Source organism: Leuciscus leuciscus (assembly GCF_965113295.1).
Source record: "Leuciscus leuciscus genome assembly, chromosome: 1".
Classification (NCBI taxonomy): Eukaryota; Metazoa; Chordata; class Actinopteri; order Cypriniformes; family Leuciscidae; genus Leuciscus; species Leuciscus leuciscus.
Window position 1 is genome coordinate 64988738 of NC_138725.1, and position 19512 is coordinate 65008249.

At 39.0% G+C, this 19512-nt stretch overlaps 1 protein-coding gene and 1 long non-coding RNA gene across 2 annotated transcripts; one reads left to right on the forward strand and one right to left on the reverse strand.

The window, feature by feature from the left end:
- Positions 1–1443: 1443 nt before the first annotated feature.
- Positions 1444–14875, forward strand: tecra (trans-2,3-enoyl-CoA reductase a). Its single transcript, XM_082177279.1, has 11 exons — positions 1444–2441; positions 3006–3057; positions 3190–3234; positions 4676–4779; positions 8544–8659; positions 8858–8963; positions 10476–10548; positions 10642–10685; positions 10778–10835; positions 10922–11010; positions 14331–14875. Exons 1-11 carry the CDS (start codon positions 2274–2276, stop codon positions 14502–14504), a joined length of 1029 nt encoding a protein of 342 aa, XP_082033405.1. The 5' UTR covers positions 1444–2273; the 3' UTR covers positions 14505–14875.
- On the reverse strand, positions 11064–12181 carry LOC309504250. Its single transcript, XR_014208032.1, has 2 exons — positions 11981–12181; positions 11064–11941 (listed from the first exon to the last, which is right to left on the reverse strand). It is a non-coding gene; the product is annotated as an uncharacterized lncRNA (long non-coding RNA).
- Positions 14876–19512: the final 4637 nt, after the last annotated feature.

Consider the following 19512-nt stretch of genomic DNA (forward strand, 5'->3'; position numbering starts at 1 on the left):
TCAAGAAAAAAGGTAGTAAAATAATGAATCCAGGTTTTTTTTGAGGTGTCATGATAACATGTTGTTCTGAAAATGTATATGTTCTAAATCAGCTTTGAAATGTGGAAACAGACCAAGAGTGGTGTACAAGTTTTCTCATCTCATGTCTAGTCAAGTACACAGTAAAACTGCAAAGTAAAATGTTGTAGTCAAACGTAATCTGAGCTCTTGTTTGATTCCATGTTTGCGCTGTCAGCACACCATGATCATCCAAGCAGCAGTTAAAGTAGGCAAACAAATATAGGCTGTCTGCACACATGGCTAAACTTATCTGAGAGAGACATCATTTCATTTCATCTGAGTATGTGTACAATGCCTTGCAAATTGATTTCAGAGCTTTCTTAATGAATATATTTAATACAAATTACTTTTCTTTGTATTTTAATATCCACCGTTCCACTGAATACAACTCAAAATCAGAAGTTTAAAAACATTACACATTGTCGAATTTTTCAACTAAAAACTTTTTATGCGTTTTGGCCGTTCATTTACACGTTAACAACGTTTTGGGGACCTGAAAACGCAAACTTTTGAAATCTGTTTTCAAAGTGAAAACGATACTCTTATATGTGTAAGTTATATGTTTACAGTGTAAACTACAAAAATGTGAATTTGTGAAAGCGGTGATGTCATAAGCATGCGTAACACAGTCTACAGGCGCGTATGTTTCTTTATAAAGTGATGTCGCCAACTACTGGCCTGGCATGAATAATACAACGTTTTTAGTTGTTTTCGCGGATCCGTGTGAACGGGGATCGTTTCGACAGCGTTGTCGTCTGTACGTACCCTGGTAATCCAGAGTTCTCGCGAGAGCACAAGTTGAATTTGCTCAGCGAGTTACTCTAGTGTCGAGTAACAATGCTCATTAAATATGCCCCTCGATCTGAGCTGCACCAATCACATCGGGTTATCTGATATAGGCGGGCCAGAGGCGAGCTAAACAGATGACGACAGCGCTGTGACGTCGAAGTCATTAATAAACATTGCAAGATGCCTATGGATGAATATTATCATAATTATAATATTATAATATTTTCATTAGTCGACACCAGACCATTAATCTTTTAGATTTAGGTCTGGATTTCCAGGCTAGTCTGTATGCGGAAAAAGCAAAGGAAGAAATGTCCCATTTTTAGTACATCGTTGTCGTGTAAACATACCCTTTTTCCTCACTGAAATAAACTCTTTCATGATTTGAATTTATATTCTGTGATTAGAATATAAAACAAAACTAAATATAATCTGCTGTTCTGTACCAAAATTGCTGTTAATAATCTGCTGTTCTGTACTTATTAGAATAAGAAATAAAATAAATTAAACTGAAATAATTTTTTTTTTAAAAACTTGATTTAATTTCAGCTATATTTCTCACTTTAACTGATGTACAAAAATAACTAAAAATGAAATAAAAATGAAAAAGAACTACTAAATATGACAAAAACAATAAAAAATTATGGAGGTTAAATAAAAACCTAATTCAAATTATTTATATAAACCATAATAGTATCTCAATGATACTAAAATAACACTGTTCTGTACAATCCTGTACATTCCTCAAAGCACGAGAACAGGTGATGGAAACTAACTAACTGCCCTTGTAAATATACCAGATAATTCAAGACACTTTGCCTCTCAGTATGTTTGTCTGATCGGCTTACGGCTGACAGACACAAATGTGTACGGCAGTGACTTGCCCAAACCTAATGTGAGAACCTCTAGATACCAGAGAAGTGGCTTATTTATTGAAGCCAAGTTCAATCTCTGGTGTGGCCATGGACAAACTCAAATAGATTCATTGCATGACACTGCTTGCAATGCAAATGTATTAATATCCTGTAGAGATGCACACTATCCTAACCCTAGAGTAGGCGCTGTGTAGGTACGGACCATGTCCTACTGAACTGGCCTGAGTCCCACAAGGTCACGGGGCTTCCTGCTTTCAAATTTAGCTTCATGAAAATCCATGGATTATGTCTTGGGACTCTCATATTTCGTCTTCAGAGGAGTGGTTGTGATGGTCACCCCTCAGGTGTTAAGAGGTGGGAGATATTTCAATCACACTGCACTCGTTCTCTGTCACTCCTCTGCATTCATTCAACGGAGAGGAACTTGAGTTGAGTTTTGGATTTATTATGAAGAACTTGAGGACTTATGAGTGATATGTGGGATGTGACAGACCTTTGAACAACGGACTAAACACAGGATTCAGCGTGCAGCAAGTTTGAGGAGGTGTCATGGATACGTTAGCTTTAGAGGCAAAATCAGGAAAGAGTGATGGCACAGCAGCTCCTGCTCCCTCTAAACCCAGGCCAAAACCTCCGAAAAAAGCGAGACGAATTGTTTACTTTGAGGTGGAGATACTACATATCAAAACCCGGGAAAAACTACTGCTCCTGGATAAGGTATGTGCTTTTTAGTGGGGTTTATAAAAGCCTAAATACCATACAAAGGACAGACAGTTACTTGCAAACAGTGTCAGGACTGTCGTGTCGTTGTTGCATTTATTTAAAAATAGTACTGTGTTTAGATTGCGACTCTCAGGCTGAACATAATACAGTCAGAGAAGTAAAGAAATCATCTGCAATCATCAGCTGTTATTAATGCCAGATCGCTACAGCCAACAGTAATTAGAGCACAACTAATGCTCATGCTGTAACTTTGTAGTAATAAGGTGGTCACTATCGGTCAGGTTTTGCATTAGTCATGTTGCTTTTGGAACATGATCATGTCCTCCGAGCTTCCAGAGATTCCTATGTGAGATCCATTGCTTAGACATGCATGTCGAGAATAGAGTAAACCTGATTTATGACTACGTAAGGAGGAAAATTGCAGTAGTTAACATTATATATATATATATATATATATATATATATATATATATGCATATATATTGCTTGATAATTGAAAAACAGAATGTTGCTGTTATTATGTCCTATATTTTTAGCAGCATGTCTATCTTTCTGCAGGTAGAGCCAACAGCCACTATTTTGGACATTAAGTCTCTGTTCCACAAATCAAGTAAGTTGTGCTCTATGCTAAAGAAGCTATGAAAACGCAAAGCCTTTCTTTAAATAGCTTTCTACTGATAAGTTGATGACATTGAAATAATGGTTGAGCAAAGTCTTACATGTCAGGCTTAAATTTCCACAGATCCACAATGGTATCCTGCCAGACAGGCTTTATGCCTGGACCCAAGTGAGTACATCTGCTTTATAACGGTTGTTTAAAATGTATTTGGACACTTTAAATTAGGCCAACTTAAAAAAAATAACAACACCAAAATGTGTGAATTAGTCTGCAACTGAAATTGGTAACAAATTATCGTTTCATTAAATAATATCAAAACAAGTGGCATGCATCGTAACATTAATTATTTTATTTTAAAACATTTCGCGAAAAATGTTTAATAGTTTTCAAATGTCAGTAGTGTTCAAAATTAATATATAAAAAAGTAGTATTTATAATGAAAACAAAAAAGTGTATTAAAGTGCAGTGTAAATACATCTGATAAACATCTTAAAATGCAGACATCAAATAGACGTCTCTAAGATGTTTGTGTGCTATCAGGGTATAGGATCATGTTCATAGTTAATGGGATGAACTGCATCAGTGTGAAGAGGAGAACTGACTACATATAGGTCACTTTTACACGGCAGCAGAATACAGTTGTCAGTCCTTTATTTGAGTCCTTAAAGGGATAGTTCACTTTGAAATTAATTTTTGGTATGTTTTAGCTTACCTCAAGGGCATCCAAGATGTAGGTGTCTTTTTTTCCGCAGTAGTTTCAATTTTGATATTTTTAGGTCAAACCGTTCTTGTCTGTCAGTCATATAATGCAGGTCTATGGTCATTATCTCAAAACACAAGCACAGAGTCCAAATTAAAACAATTCCCCGTCGTCCAAATTAAACAATTCCCCATCGTAAGTACACATTGATGGCCTAAGACACGAAACGAGCGGTTTGTGTGAGAAAACGAACAGTATTTATATCGTTTTTACCTCTTATACGCAGCCATGTCCGAGTGATCTGATCTGACGTGTGCGCAGACTGGTGCATAGATATATACACACTAGATGTCGCCTTGTCTACGGCAGTTCATTGGAACGAATGTCTTTAAGGCGACATCTAGTGTATATATCTATGCACCAGTCTGCGTACACGTCAGATCAGATCACTCGGACATGGCTGCGTATAAGAGGTAAAAACGATATAAATACTGTTCGTTTTCTCACACAAACCGCTCGTTTCGTGTCTTAGGCCATCAATGTGTACTTACGATGGGGGAATTGTTTAATTTGGACGACGGGGAATTGTTTTAATTTGGACTCTGTGCTTGTGTTTTGAGATAATGACCATAGACCTGCATTATATGACTGACAGACAAGAATGGTTTGACCTAAAAATATCAAAATTGAAACTACTGCGGAAAAAAAGACACCTACATCTTGGATGCCCTTGAGGTAAGCTAAAACATACCAAAAATTAATTTCAAAGTGAACTATCCCTTTAATGCGGTTACATTCACACACAGTTCACTTATTTACAGGAGTGACACCCACATTATCTCACTATATTCATATGTTAAAATATAAGTTAATTGTTGATCTCTTAAAGAAATGCGGTTATTGTTTCAGAAGGAAAACCCTTAAGAGATGAGGATATCCTGCAGGAGCTCCCTGTAGGAACCACTGCAACCTTCTACTTTAAAGACCTGGGATCCCAGATGACCTGGGGAACTGTGAGTGTTCTGACTAACACACAAACAACAATTGAAACACAATCACATACATCAGTGTTTCTCAATCTCAACCTGTTTGGACTCCAAGACAATATTCAAAGGCCCCAGAAAATATTTTGGTATTTCTGCTGTAATGACAATGTTGCTGTCAGGTTGAGTTAGGCAGATGAAGATGGAGTAGGGAGAGGTAAATCTTAATATCAGCCGTTTAAATGTATTGATACACAAAACAAAGATAATCCAAAACAGGAATCGCAGGTGTACAAAAACATAACAGCTTTGGCTTCAAATCACAGACAATACAGGACAATCGACAGAACTAAACTCAGGGCTTAAATACACAAGGTAATGACAAACTCAACAAGAAGCAGGTGTGCAACATAATTGGTAAGCATGGCAACAAATGAAGTCTGAGGCCGTGGGTAACAAAGGAAACAGGAACAGAAAACAGGAAAACACGGTGGACTAAAAGTCCATAAAACAGAACAAACCTGATGTAACTCCCACCTCCCGTAAGGCCCCCTTTGGCACCGTAAACAGAAACTACACTGTAGTGGTGGGAGGAGGGAGAAAAACAGAAAAAAAGGTATTTAGAATGTAGCAGGAGGAAGAGTCCAAGGGTGGAGTTGGTAGAGGGAGGAGCCATGGAGATGATGGAGGGAGAAGCCAGGGAACAACCTATAACAGAGCCACAAGGACAAAGCCAGGGAGCAACCCAGATCCAAGTCATAAGGACAAATGCTCAAAACACAACTGATGGAATGAGAGCCTCAGCAGTGAATCTGGGTGGAACCAAGGGGACTGCCGACATAGATGGAGATTAGGGTGGAGCTGAAGAGCCAAAGACACAGGGGGACACCGCTGGTCTGGAGGGCCAAGGCGGAGCCGATGGCTTGTGGGTCCAAGGCAGAGATGGGGACTCGGAAGACCGTGGCGGAGCCAGAGCGACAGAGGACAATTGTGGAGCCAGAGGGAAGGCAAAGCCTGGTGGAGCCAAAAGAGTGAAAGGCTGAGGCGCAGCTGAAGGCCTAGAAGCCCGTGGTGAAACCAGGTGACGTCTGTCCAGATGGACAAGGGAGCCCACCAGAGCCAGTGGGATGACAGTCTACAGTGGAGATGAGGAGGGTTGGAGCCAATGGGTCAGCAGGCTGATGTGGAGTTTTGTGCTTGGAGGCCTGAGTTGGAGCCAGGGTATCCTTACACCAAGGCGGGTATCCTTACACCAAGGCGGGGCTGGAGAAAGGGAAGACCAAGGTGGAGCCAAGGAGCATGGCAGAGCCACCAAAGGCAGAGCCGAGTAGCTGAAGGGAGCAAGCAGAGACGAAGGTGAGGAGCTGGTGGGAGTTGGCAGAATAGGAGGGAGTGGGAGGCTGGGCGGAACCAGCGGCAACGAAGGAAGACAAGAGACTGGGCGGAACCAGCGGAGACTGGAATCTTAGGGAACTGACATTGTCAATAGAGTCATATATTCCTGTAGAGACCGGACACAGCAAACACTCATCTGTGGCAGGAAACACTCAATCTCAATCTCCACTAAAATTCCCACAGAGACGGACATTGGTGCCGGCTTTTGCACATGGTCAGACTCTGCGACTGGCTTGGGCTCAGACAGAACTTAACTCAGGGCTTAAATACACAAGATATGGACAAATAATGAAACAGGTGTGCAACATAATTGGTAACCATGGCAACAAATGAAGAGAAGAAACGTGGCAAAACAAAGGAAACAAACAGAACAAATGAAAACAAGGTGATACAAACTATTGCATTCCGAACATTTCCTGACAGAAGCTAATAAAAAAGAAACATAAATGAGAGTGACAGTATTAAACCTGTAAATCCTGGCATATGAAATAAAAAGTTTAATAAACCTTTAGACAAAATATTACAAAAAAAGTCTTGTTTTGTTGAGTATCATATTTGACACATCAGGCTTCTTTGGCTCATATAATATGTTATAGCTATAGGAGAATATGGAGCTCATACTCGGAAATGGAGGAAAACAATTTAATTTGAATTTAAATTTAAATGAAAATTTAGTCTTGAACACAAAAGTTCTTGGCAACAAAATTGTTCATTGTGTGAGGAACTGAATTTACTGAATATCTTCAAGCAGCTTGAACATTCTGCTTAATAACTTATTTTGTGTAAGTTAGAAAAGAAAAGTCATAGAGTTTTTAAAACATGGAAGAGGAACATTAATAATGTGCGTTCACAGCTGCGCAATTAGCATTTTACAATGGCTTTGAGCGTGGCTCATCCAATCAGAATTTAGATTCAGTATTATGATCTTTGTCTAATCTTTCCCTTGCATGTTAGAAGGTGAAAGGTTTGTTTGTATCTGTCCAGCTCATGTAAAAGTCTGCTCAGTGGTTGTAAGGTACGTGCACAATCCCCTGGTTCAGTTTTCTCTCACCTCCCCAGTAATCAATCCTGTTTCTTAGAACATGTAATCTCTCTGACACCGTTTCTCTGCAGGTGTTGATCCCGTTCGCCTCCCGTTCACCTTCTGCACGTGTAGCCTACCCTTGTCCTGACTCATACGGGGCAGGATGATGTCAGCACATGGGAGGCATACACTGTAATAAGTCGATACAGTGAAAAACTGTAATAGATCTAACGGGACATTTCACATTAGATGCCATTTTACTGTAAAACACTGTTAAATGTATGTTTTTTTTGTAATTGAAAAAGAACAACTTATTATAATTTACAGTACATAAACTGACATTCCCAGAATTATCTGTGATAGCTCACATGGTTTTTCATTGATACAACTGTTTATTCTTAGTTTTATTCTTATCTTATATGTAATTTCACCAAGTACATGTTCCTGGATCAACATCTTTGTTGATCCTGGAACAACATTCCAGTTAATCAATTAGATTTAAGGGACAAGTTTACAGTTTATGTCAAGTTTAGGCTTACAACCAGGGTTAGGTGCTTCTACATCAGTGTTATTCACCATCATTTCCTTCTGATTTCAGGGATAACTTATGTGTAGGGTTTAGGGGCAGGGATATGGTCAGGATAAAATTTTCAGACATCAATGTTGTTCCAGGATCAACAAAATATGTTGACCCAGGAACGCGTCTAACTCAGCAAAATCAGGACGTGCAGAAGCCAGTGGCAAATTCCCGAAGGACTGGCTGATATAAAGATGTTCTTGGCAGGAACATGAGCGCTGTACCAACGCTGACGGCCCGGAGCTTACACATCTCCGAAAACTTCAAAGCAAATTTTCAAATAGGCGCTTTGTTTATATATAAATCACATATTTAGGGTCAACAACTAAATTCTCAACTAAAAAAAACTCTGTGTGACACAATAATGGTTGTATTTGTAAAAATATAGTGGTTTTGCTCCTCTGCCATTGACACTTGCTGTGAGAAATGCTGCCAGTATCTGGCAGAAACTAGCGGAGTGATACAAATTGTGAAATGGTCTCTCAGCCAATCAGATTCGAGATCCAGAACTAACTTCTTGTATAAATATATAGTCTGACTCTATAGGCAGTCTATTTTTATTTTTTATGTTTTTACAGTTTAGGGTTATGTTTACTTTCTTATTGCATGTCCTTGTCTTATGTCAAATTCATTGCACGATGCACTCTTAAAAATAAAAATTCTTTATTGGCATCTGTGGTTCCATGAAGAACCTTTAATCACATTTTTCCTTCTGAATGTCCTTTCATATACTTCCCATTACAGAATTAAAATGGGTGTCCACTGTTTTATGTTGACTTCATCATTGTGTGTTTGCAGGTGTTCCTAATCGAGTGCATTGGACCACTTGTCATATACCTGCTGTTTTATTTTCGACTCCCTTTAATCTACACTCCCAAGTATGAGTTCACCGCCAGTAAGCATTTGGTTGTGCAGTAAGTATCATGAAGCCCACTGCCCTCAGATGTGATTTTACTGCTGGATTCAGGCCATGGACAGTGGGAACAGTATCTTCTAACAGCTGACCTACTGGTCAACCATACTGAACCACAAGTGTATTTTGGGAATTAGGTTGAGAAGCATTTGATTGATGTCTCTCAAGAATAAACCGAATTTCTGTCTGTTCTCCACAGTATAGCCTGTATGTGTCACTCCTTCCACTATGGGAAGCGAATCTTGGAGACGTTGTTCGTCCACCGCTTCTCCCATGGCACCATGCCGATGCGCAACATTTTCAAAGTGAGGATGCATAACAGTTGTGTGTATGTGTGTGTGTTATTTATATTTACATACACTATCATTCTGAAGTTTGGGGTCGGTACGATTTTTGGTGTTGAAAACGATGTTTTTGAAAGTATTTTATGTTTATCAAGGCTGCATTTATTTGATAAAAAATAAAACAGTAATATTGAGAAACATAATTTAAAATATGCATTTACTATTATTTAAAAAAAAAAAATTTTAGTGTCATTTGATGGTAAAGCTGAATTTTCAGCATCATTACTCTCCAGTCTTAAGTGTCACTTGATCCTTCAGAAATAATTCTGATATGATGATTTGCTGCTCAAGAAACATTTATTATTATTTTTATTATCAGTTTTGAAAACAGTTGTGCTGCTACTGTTACTTTGATGAATAAACAGCTCAAAACACAGCATTTATTTGAAACAGAAATCTTTTAACAATGTAGAGGTCTTCGCTGTTACTTTTGATCAAATTTATGCATTCTTGCTGAATAAAAGTATTCATCTCTTACAAAAAGTCCTTAGTCCAAACTTTTGAATGGTAGTGTATGTTTTGATTCAAGTGAAACATATTTGAATATATTTCTACAGACTGTTTCCATATTTAATTCCAAGAAGACAGATGCATGTTTTTAGCATGCTCAGTTTAAAGACCGCATAAAATCAAAACAACTTGAAATTTGAGTTCATCTATTTGCCAGTGTACTCCAAAATGTGACAGATAAACTTTAAGCAGACATACTCAGACCTTCAATTCCACGAAACAAACCAAGAATATTGATGACTCATCCTGCACTTGTAGCAAAATCAAATGCAAATCATTGTTAACTTCCTGTTTAATTAGAAAATGCACCAGCACAGGAAAGAAAAATGCACTGAAAAACAAACAGTTTTCTGGGGTCTAAGTTGATCCCCAATTGTTACAGTCCCTGGTCTAGGTCAGGGTGTTACATAAACAACGGAATTATAGTTTTAGGGGACGCTTGCATGAAACGAAAACAGCATTTTGGGGGCCTGAAAACGCAAACTTGTGAAACCGGGTTTCAGAGTGCAGGTTTTTGAAACCGATACCGTTATCATCATGTAAACTACAAAAACATTTGTGAAAATGGTGGCGTCAATCGCATGTGTATTACGTGTTCAGTCTATAGGCGCATAGTGTTTCTTTACGAAATGACATCGCCAACTACTGGCCTGGCACGAATAATACAACGCTTTTAGTCATTGAATGGGGATCATTTTGACAATGTTGTTACCCGTCTTTAGTTATCCATCTACTCAGTTCCTGCAGGGCCACAGTCCTTCAGAGTTTAGCTTCAACCCTGCTCCATCACACATCCCAGACAGCAACATAGTGTCGGCCCACATCTGGTACACGTGGATTCCACATGGCCCAGATGTGGGCCGGATCTAAGTAAAAAAAAAAAAAAAACTCCCAGTAATTTAAATGATTTTTTTTTTTTAAACAGGGAGTCTGTAAATCACGTTACAATTGTTTCTTCAACAGAACGGCTCCTATTACTGGTGCTCTGCTGCATGGATGGCTTATTACATAAATCACCCTCTCTACACGCCGCCATGTATGTAATACATCACTCAACTCTGCTCTTTGTCATTCAGATTATTACTGTATTCTGAACTGCTGTCTTTAAAGTCAGTCTGTTTACATGCAGATTATGGGGAGAAGCAGGTGAAGGCAGCGCTGGGAATCTTTCTAGTAAGCACTTTCCACTGCACTGCCTCCTCCTGTAATGTGTTGTGTATCTGTCTTATCAGCGTTCTTCAGTTACTGATTTGTGCTTTTTGCAGTTCTGTCAACTGGGCAGCTTGTCGATTCACATGGCTCTGCGTAATCTCAAACTATCTGGTAAAAGCTACCGAATAAATCCTAAATCCAAAGTCAGCCACTATGGTTTTGTTAATATAATTGCTTTATTTTCTATTTTTATAAAGGCACAAAGGTTAAGAAGATTCCTTATCCAACCAAGAATCCTTTTACATGGATATTTGCGCTTGTTTCATGCCCAAACTACACATATGAGGTGAGACCCATGAGTGACTGCGGTGTGAGTGGCAGTGATGATCTGTCTGTGTAGTAGATCAACCTGTAAGTTAAGCATCTCCCTGGTTCCCTTGACAAAAACCCAATAGGATTTTTCCATTTGCTTTTGAAAATAAGTTTATGATCCTTACATGTTTCAGTCATCACGATAATATTCACAACTGAACACAACTTTTATGAATTTTGAAGCCTAAATGCAGTCGCCAGAAGTAAAAAGCGAAACGTAGGCTAATGTGCATTAGTTCCCGCCCTTTATCAATTTTTTTCCCCATACGGGAATTTAAAAACATTATTTATAAAGCTTTATAAGCCATGAACCAAGACAATCAGCTACGAGGTGAATAACAACACTACAAACTTTGATTTGGAACAAAAACATATTTGAAAATCAGACAAAAATACAAATGTTTAAGACTGTGTACTTAAAGGGATACTTCACCTCTGGAAAGATGAATGTGTATTTAAAATAGGTCATTTATGTAGAAGAAATGTGAAATTATTTTTGAATTTGGAGCTTTCTAGACTGAGAAAAGCCAGAAAATGTATTTTTGGCGGATGTGGATGAAAGACAACAACTCCCAGAATGCACTTGCTTCGCTGCCCTATGAGGCCACTCCCAAGCTATGCCTACCGGTAAGAGAGCGCAGTTGAAAACAAGAAGGCTAGGCTACTAGTGAGACTCCGTGACGAGTTTGCCCGGTATTTCGAGATCGCCCAAAATGTCCGGGATTCGGCTTTTGCGTTCTACAGTCGCCATTCATCATGTTTACTGTGGCGAGCAGGACGAGGCTGAGGGGCGCGGGGGAACGGCGCGAGGCCGGTGGCGTGATTACTGAGACGCACCGGTCTCGTATCTCTCACGGAGGAGCGGGAATTTTCTTAGCAATGTTAAAACGCACATCAACCGATCACTTGTTTAGCGTTCATGTAAACGCTACATTCAGATTTACCAATCGGAATAAATTCAGTTCGATTGAAACAAAAGGTGTGCATGTAAACAATGAATGGCGACTGCAGAAACCAAAAGCCGAATCCCGGACATTTTGGACGATCTCGACGGCCGGACATCTCCGGGAAAAAGAGGATGGTAACCCCTACTACTCAGCTTTCTCCACAGAACAAGAGCCTGTTAGCTTAGCTTCCAAAGAAAGACATGCGGGACAGCCCCTACTACTGGCTGTAGTCTTCAGCCTCTGGCCAAAAAATCCTCTGATGACGCAAAATGACGATTTTTGCGTCATCTGAGGATTTTTTCCAGACAAAAAATACATAAATCTCTCGTCTCAGGGGGATATGAGGGTAGAAAGCACGGTAATTCGAAAATACTACAGGTTTTCTACTAATATAAAGCTTAATGCTAAATCCTGAAGTATCCCTTTATAGGCTTCCCATGAAGCATTGCAAATGGCATTATTAAATAGAAAATTATTGGGAAATATAAAACTACTCATTTACAAATGTTGATTATATTATGTATAAAAACAATATATTTTAATTGTATTGCAAAATATGCATATATATTCGAATATTTAAGTACTTTGAAAGCGTAAGGCAGTGTTGCCAAGTATGCCGTTTACGCGCGGGCTACTTTTACACTGTTGCTGCGGGTTTTTTAGTTTTTTTTGTCCGCGGGTTGAAGTGACGTGATTGGGCTAGTTTTGGCTGTGATTGGGCGGGTTTTGAATAGCAATTGGGCTAATTTTGTTGCGCAAACCTGGCGTAGAGACACTGACTCGATTATGGCATTCGTGGTGCTTCATGGGAGTGGGCAGAGTTTAAGAGCTCTTTTGACACAATTTGCTTGCCGTGACTCTGATTGGTGGAATTTTCTGTACAGCATCATGGGTAATGTATTTTTCCTCAATGAGTTCTGCTATTAAACACAATTATAAAAAATTTGAAATAATGCAGGCTGACGTCTTCAACAGAAGCAAATATAATTGGTTAACAACCAGTAAGCCTGTATTTAACGATTTACAAGTTATAGTAAAAAAAAAGCTTTTACTTCCAGAACCTCACTGTTGCACTATAAACGAACTACACCATGGTCACATGACTTCAACATCACCATCCCTAAGCTTCCACAACTCTTTCAGTCTTTTTTTCCTTTTTTTTTTCTGAAAGTGTGAATTAGAGTAGTTCACAAGTGCGCAATGAGCACACTACATTGTAAGAAAATATATGATCAATAAGTTGACAGCATATGTTTTTACATTGCTTTAACACATCAAAATAAGTTAAGCAAATTTTTTATAAGTTAAACAAGATTCAACAAATTCATCAAATTCAGTTTAATGTAATTTAAGTTGAAACGACTTAAACATCCAAGTATAGCTTGAGTAGATGAATTTACCGTTCAGGCTGATGACGTTTAATGGCCCAGTCAACCTCTGTAAAGACCTTATGCACTAGAGAAACAAGCACGCAGCCATCTTTAGAGTTTTGTCTTTGAACTTCCGTTTCTGCTGTAGCTCTGTATAAAATCTTGAGCATTCAAATGTTTGAAGCGGATGTCATAACAAATGTCAGTAGACTGGGAAGATTTTAAAACAGGCGGGTTATTCATAAATCTGTAAGATCTTACCTTCATTACCTTCGACAGAACACGAGCGCAGCGCTGAAAAAGGGTCGGGAAAAATGTGAAAAATCACCTCAGACCTTATTTCATGCATTTAAAGGGTAACTAAACCCCTGGTCAGAGCCTGACTCCACCCACTGGCAATATTTGAAAAATGCTGGAAAAGTAGGCAGAGCCCAGTGGAGAGGGGGCGTGTATCTGTGACGTATCTCTCTTTAGGCAAGGGCGTGGTTAACTGGTACTCTCTGACGTCAAAGGGTACCACAACTTCCAATAGGAAAATTCAACTGCAGTAGCCACTGTTCAACCTGAAGAGGGCAGCACTCAGACGTTTTTACACCATATTTTGTAAAATTAAAACACTTTAAACACAAATGTCAAAAAAACTACTTGAATCAATGAACAGCACTAATAAAGCCCCATTCTTACAGATCATTAACTAAAAAAAGTTGGTTTAGGGTTTAGTTACCCTTTAAACAAAAACCCAATACAAAAATAAATAAAAAATAAAATAAAATTCCGGTTGATTCAACCATAAGTGCTAAAATGCAACTCCTTTTAGGTTTTGTCCGACAAAAATACATCATCCCTTCCGCACTGTAGACGTGAACGTGTCCTGCCGTGTGAACGGCCCATTACAAATAATGAAATGCTGACCTCTACTGGTCACAGAGTTCATAACAGTCCCTGAAGCTGAAGCTGTGGTTTCTGTACTTCTGTAGCTGGGCTCCTGGATTGGATTCACACTGATGACCCAGTGTGTGCCCGTGTTGTTCTTCACTGCGGTGGGATTCATACAGATGACGATTTGGGCCAAAGGAAAGCATCGCAGCTACCTGAAGGAGTTCAAAGAGTATCCCACACTGCGCTCCCCAATCCTACCTTTCATCCTATAGCAGGAAAACACACCACTGATATTTTTTTTTTTACAAATATAAATCAGTAGGCTATTCAGTATTTTGCTAGTTTATACATATTCAGCAAGTCTTAATATATATTATTGTATGAAATAACTGCAGTAAATTGAGACACTGTAATGTTGTATTTATATCAAGTAAAGTCGCTCTATTTTAATAATCATAAAGTAAAAAAAATATTTTAGTTCATACACATGAATACAGAAAATTGTGCAAATGTATAGGAATGCAAACACTTAGCAGACAAAGTACTACAACCTAGAAATCCAAAGAGACTCTTTTTGTCTGTGGTGAGAAGCCACGATGTGAATTAAAGACCGTTCTGTGCCTTTATCCTGAGGCAAATATAACAGACTCGATTCATTATTCAGAAATGATTCATTTGCATGTAGCAGATATACTGTATATCACCTCACTTGACTGATGTATTTCCAAGCAATACTGACGTGGCAACAATTTTATGCTATTGCTTTTTTATTTGTTTTTTATTGTGTGAATTTATGGTAAACCTTTATCAGATTGGCTTACATTACCTGGGTGAATCTGGGGCCGTATTCACAAAGAATTTTAAGGCTAAAAGTAGCTCCTAACTGGCGAATTTAGGAGCAACTCCTAAAAATAATGGGCGTGTCACTCGTAACTTTAGGACTCTTAATTTTTTTGACTAAGAGTAATTCACGAAGCATTTTAGCCCTAAAAGTAGTACCTAAGCCTGGGACAGCTTAAAAGAAGTCGAGAGGACTCCTAACTCACTAAGAAGACCTATTCACAAACCGCTTTTTGTGGCATTTCACGTTGCGATGTTTTGAAATGCGTATGCGGCGGCTACAGGAGCTTCCAATCGCGAGGGAACAATTTTGTATTGGATGCAATAACGCCACCAACAACAATCAAACCTAGGCTACTCATTGCATGTCAACTAATTGTAACGTTTCATTGTGAATCAAATTAAAATGTTCTTCTCTTTGCAAACGTAGGCAGAGGCATATAGTGACAGATTAATTCAATAATGTTGCAAAGATATTGCATCAATCCATTTGTTTCATTAGGCTACTATATATTTGTTTTGCCTTACTCTTTATTCATTTAGGCTATTTATTCAGTTATTCATCATCTTCCGTCCTTCGCACTAATTGTGTAGCGCACGCATTCTCAGACCTGTCACCTGTCACTCATCATCGTAGGGGAGGTGTTTGGAATCATTCCCGCGTTACAATCATCAGCCAATCAAGGTGGTCACTTCAGTCAAGCTCGTGCATGAGTAATGACGTCATCCATAGCAACGAAGACTCTCTCTTAATTTAGGAGTTTTCATTTTTCTTTACTAAGAGTAGGTCTGAAAGGCGTTGTGAATAACTTTTAAGAGAAAACTCCTAGCTAAAATCTTTTAGTGCGATTTAGGAGTACTCCTAGTGGTAAGATAAAATGCTTTGTGAATACGGCCCCTGATGAACATGTCAAGGATATATTCCAAAGAAACACCTCTTTTTTAAGACCATTAAGGTTCTTAGGGGTGCTTAACTGTTATGAAAATAATGGCATAATGAAAAACATCTTAATCATTCTCATTTTTTAAAGCTACACTGTGTAATTTTTTAAGTTGATTCTTAGCAAAAAACACTTTGTTCTTTCAAAATGATATGTGCTCATTAATGTGTAATTACTTCTACCAACTAATCAAGAATTCTCGAAGGCGTAGAATCTGCCATAAATACATACGAGCGAGTCGCTCGAGTGGCGGCAGCCATGTTGCGCCTCCATCTTGAAAATACATTCGCCAAAGAAGGACATACCTGGAAATTCAAGCTTCGCCTTTCGTGTTTTTACACTCAGTGACACCGTGACGAATGCGAGGGGGAGATTACTCGCGACTGCCGGCAGATTTGGAGTAATACGGCCACCGTAGGAGTTAAAACGCCCTCGGAATGGGAGGGGCTAAAAAGTAATATTCAGTTGGTAGTCATAAACAATTTCACCGCTAGATGGGAGAAAATCCTACACAGTGTAGCTTTAAAGCAAATTATTTACTACCGTTCAAACGTTTGTGGTCAGTTTTTGCCGGTCAGTAAGCCTCTTATATTCACCAAGGCTGCATTTATTTTGATAAAAAATACAGTAAAAACGGTAATACTGTGAAATATTATTGCAATTTAAAACAACTGTTTTCTATTTTAATACATTTTATTAATATAATTTATTCTTGTGATCAAAGCTGAATTTTCAGCATCATTACTCCAGTCTTCAGTGTCACATGATCCTTCAGAAATCATTCTAATATGATGATTTGATGCTCAAGAAACATTTCTGATTATTATCAGTGTTGAAAACAGTTGTTCTGCACAACATTTTTTGATAATGCATTTTTTTTTGTTTAGGATTATTTGATTAATATAAGGTTCAAATGGACAAATTTTGTTACAACATAAATGTCTTTTCTTTTACTTTTGATCAATTGAATGCATCATTGTTGAATAAAAGTGTTAATTTATTTTAAAACAATAATCTTACTGACCCCAAATTTGAACAGTAGTGTAATTTCTTAGGGCTGAAATGTGACTGGACTTGTTCATGTGAGATTCGGCCACCTGAATCACAATCAACTATGCTTTCTCTCCAGCTATTTCATCAAATATGAACGCTTCTCTCGCAGTAAATGAGTTTGCTGTGCAGTGCTGGAATCAAAGCATTGTTATTTACGGGCAAAATTGGCATGTCGCATAAAACATTCACAAAGCAGTGTTTCCATCCCATGTGTTCAAGAGCAAAATGGTCACTTCCTGGGAAATTGGCACAAAATAGCTGTAATAAAAATGGAAGTTGCTGCAATCGGGGGAAGAAACTGAGGCTCTTTTTTTCCTCTATCATGAATGCCTTGCGTCTCAGAGCACGCAGAGGAAGCGCAATAAACGCGGTCGTGTTATCTTGCATTCACATGCCTGATGTTTGGCAAAGCAATCATGTGAGACGCTTCTGGGAGGGAACTTAACCATGACAGACTTTGGCTCAGGCATTTCAGAAAGATCAAACCAACATTTGAGATGCTGTGATGCGATTGGTCTGCTGGTTAGTTCAGTTATCCAATCATATCCTCTGTTGAGGCAAAAATCACATGAATTTGTTGTTGCGCATTGAGTGATTTAGGTGCTTATGCCATGTCGTAATTCCCGTAATTACGAGATAAGAACTTTTACAAAATTACAAAAAGCGATCAAATCCTCGTTGAACTCGTAATTACAACTTGTAACCTGATAATTGGTGCGTTCAACGCCATGTCATAATTATTGTAACGATTTTAAAAAGCCTTCACATGCTTGTAGAACTTGTAATTACAACGTGTAATTTTCTGAGAGCCAAGACTTGTATTACGTGGCCACTGCAGATTTAAGGTGTGTTGGACTTGACGCGGCGCTGTGCAGACCGATCGGTGTATGACACTAAAGTACCGCGCCAGCGTTTCGACAGCATACAGATCTTTATTTACGGTAATTACGACATGGCGTGAACACAGCTAATTTTCGGAGAGCAAATTCATCCTGCATTCACGCCGTGTCGTAATTACCGTAGTCTCGCGATGACAACACGTGGCGCTATATTCGGAGCTATTCATGTTCTTGGACTGGGAGTTATGCATTCCTATGGCAACACTATCCACGTCTAAATGAACCTGCAATAGTCACGTGGTATGAGCTCTCAGACAATTCCCATCTTACAAGCTCTAATTACGAGCTCCACCAGGATGTGAAAGCTTTTTACAAATCAGGAAATTACGGTAATAACATGGCGTGAACGCACCTAAATTTAGGTGTTGATTCCCAGTCCGAGGACATGAACAGCTTAGAGTAGAAATCACGCATTGTCATCACTAAATTATGGTAATTACGACATGGCGGGAATGCAGCATTTAATTGATAAATGTTTTTCCATCGTAGTTTATGCATGTCACCCAGACAGCAACATCATAAGGGGCTTTCGCACCGGACTATTGGCGGAAGTACCCGGATTTCGACGTGTTCGCAGCGCAGGAACTAGGAACGATTTTAGTTCTAGGAACTCCTTTTTTGGAGAAACTAATTTAGCTCCTACTTCAGAGTAGGGTTTTCACCCAGCACAATAGGAACTACCAGTGACATTAGTATACGCTGATTGGCCGAACGCATGCGAAACACCAGCAGCCGCCATTTAAAAAAAAGACATGTTAACACACAGTTTATAGCCTATATGTTTACTCCAGAAACTAACTCTACGAACATGGAAAACAGTGATAGCCTTCTTTACGTTAAGGAGAAAATCCAACGCAACTTTGAGGGGATCAAGCCAAACATGATTATGTATTTCTGCTCAGCTATCGACATTGGACATCAACCACACGGCAAACGCTAATACCTTTTCATATACTGTCTTTCTATATATAACAGTTCTATCAAATAACGTATTAGACAGGACTGTTAGACAGATCGTAAACTAATGAGCACGGAGAATGCGAGCACTGTGAGCTCAGGCTGTGGCATTCTCAACGCCGTCAAAGTAAAAGTAACAACAACGAGCGCGGCTTCATCACTTCCTAATGGTTCCTACTGGTGCTGTGAATGCAACCAGGAAAATGTTCCTAAGGGAACCATTAGTTCTCGGGGAACCACCCTGGTGAACAAAGTTTCTAGAATTACCCGGTACAAAAGCCCATATTAGTGTCGGCCCAGATCCGGGCCACATCTGGTACGTGGATTCAACGCGCACCAGATGTGGGCCGGATCTGGGCCGACACTATGTTGCTGTCTGGGCTTCTTATCGGATAAAATGTTATCCGCCACAATGGAGCACATACGTTTTTTATTAGAATTTATGCATATATTGGCATTTTCATCCAGCGAGGTTTTATGCAATATCCCCAAATTCCCATTAAAATAAGTGGTTGGAAACATAGCTAGTAACTCGCTCCATGTCTCTTCTTGGCAGGTGCGATGCAGGTGCATAACAGAAAAGACTGATG

Excerpts from the sequence above, each read along its gene's own strand:
- tecra (XM_082177279.1), top strand. The coding sequence starts at position 2,274 with ATGGATACGTTAGCTTTAGAGGCAAAATCAGGAAAGAGTGATGGCACA. Across the intron at positions 2,442-3,005 it reads AACTACTGCTCCTGGATAAG|GTAGAGCCAACAGCCACTAT; the intron begins GTATGTGCTTTT and ends ATCTTTCTGCAG. Across the intron at positions 3,058-3,189 it reads GTCTCTGTTCCACAAATCAA|ATCCACAATGGTATCCTGCC; the intron begins GTAAGTTGTGCT and ends AAATTTCCACAG.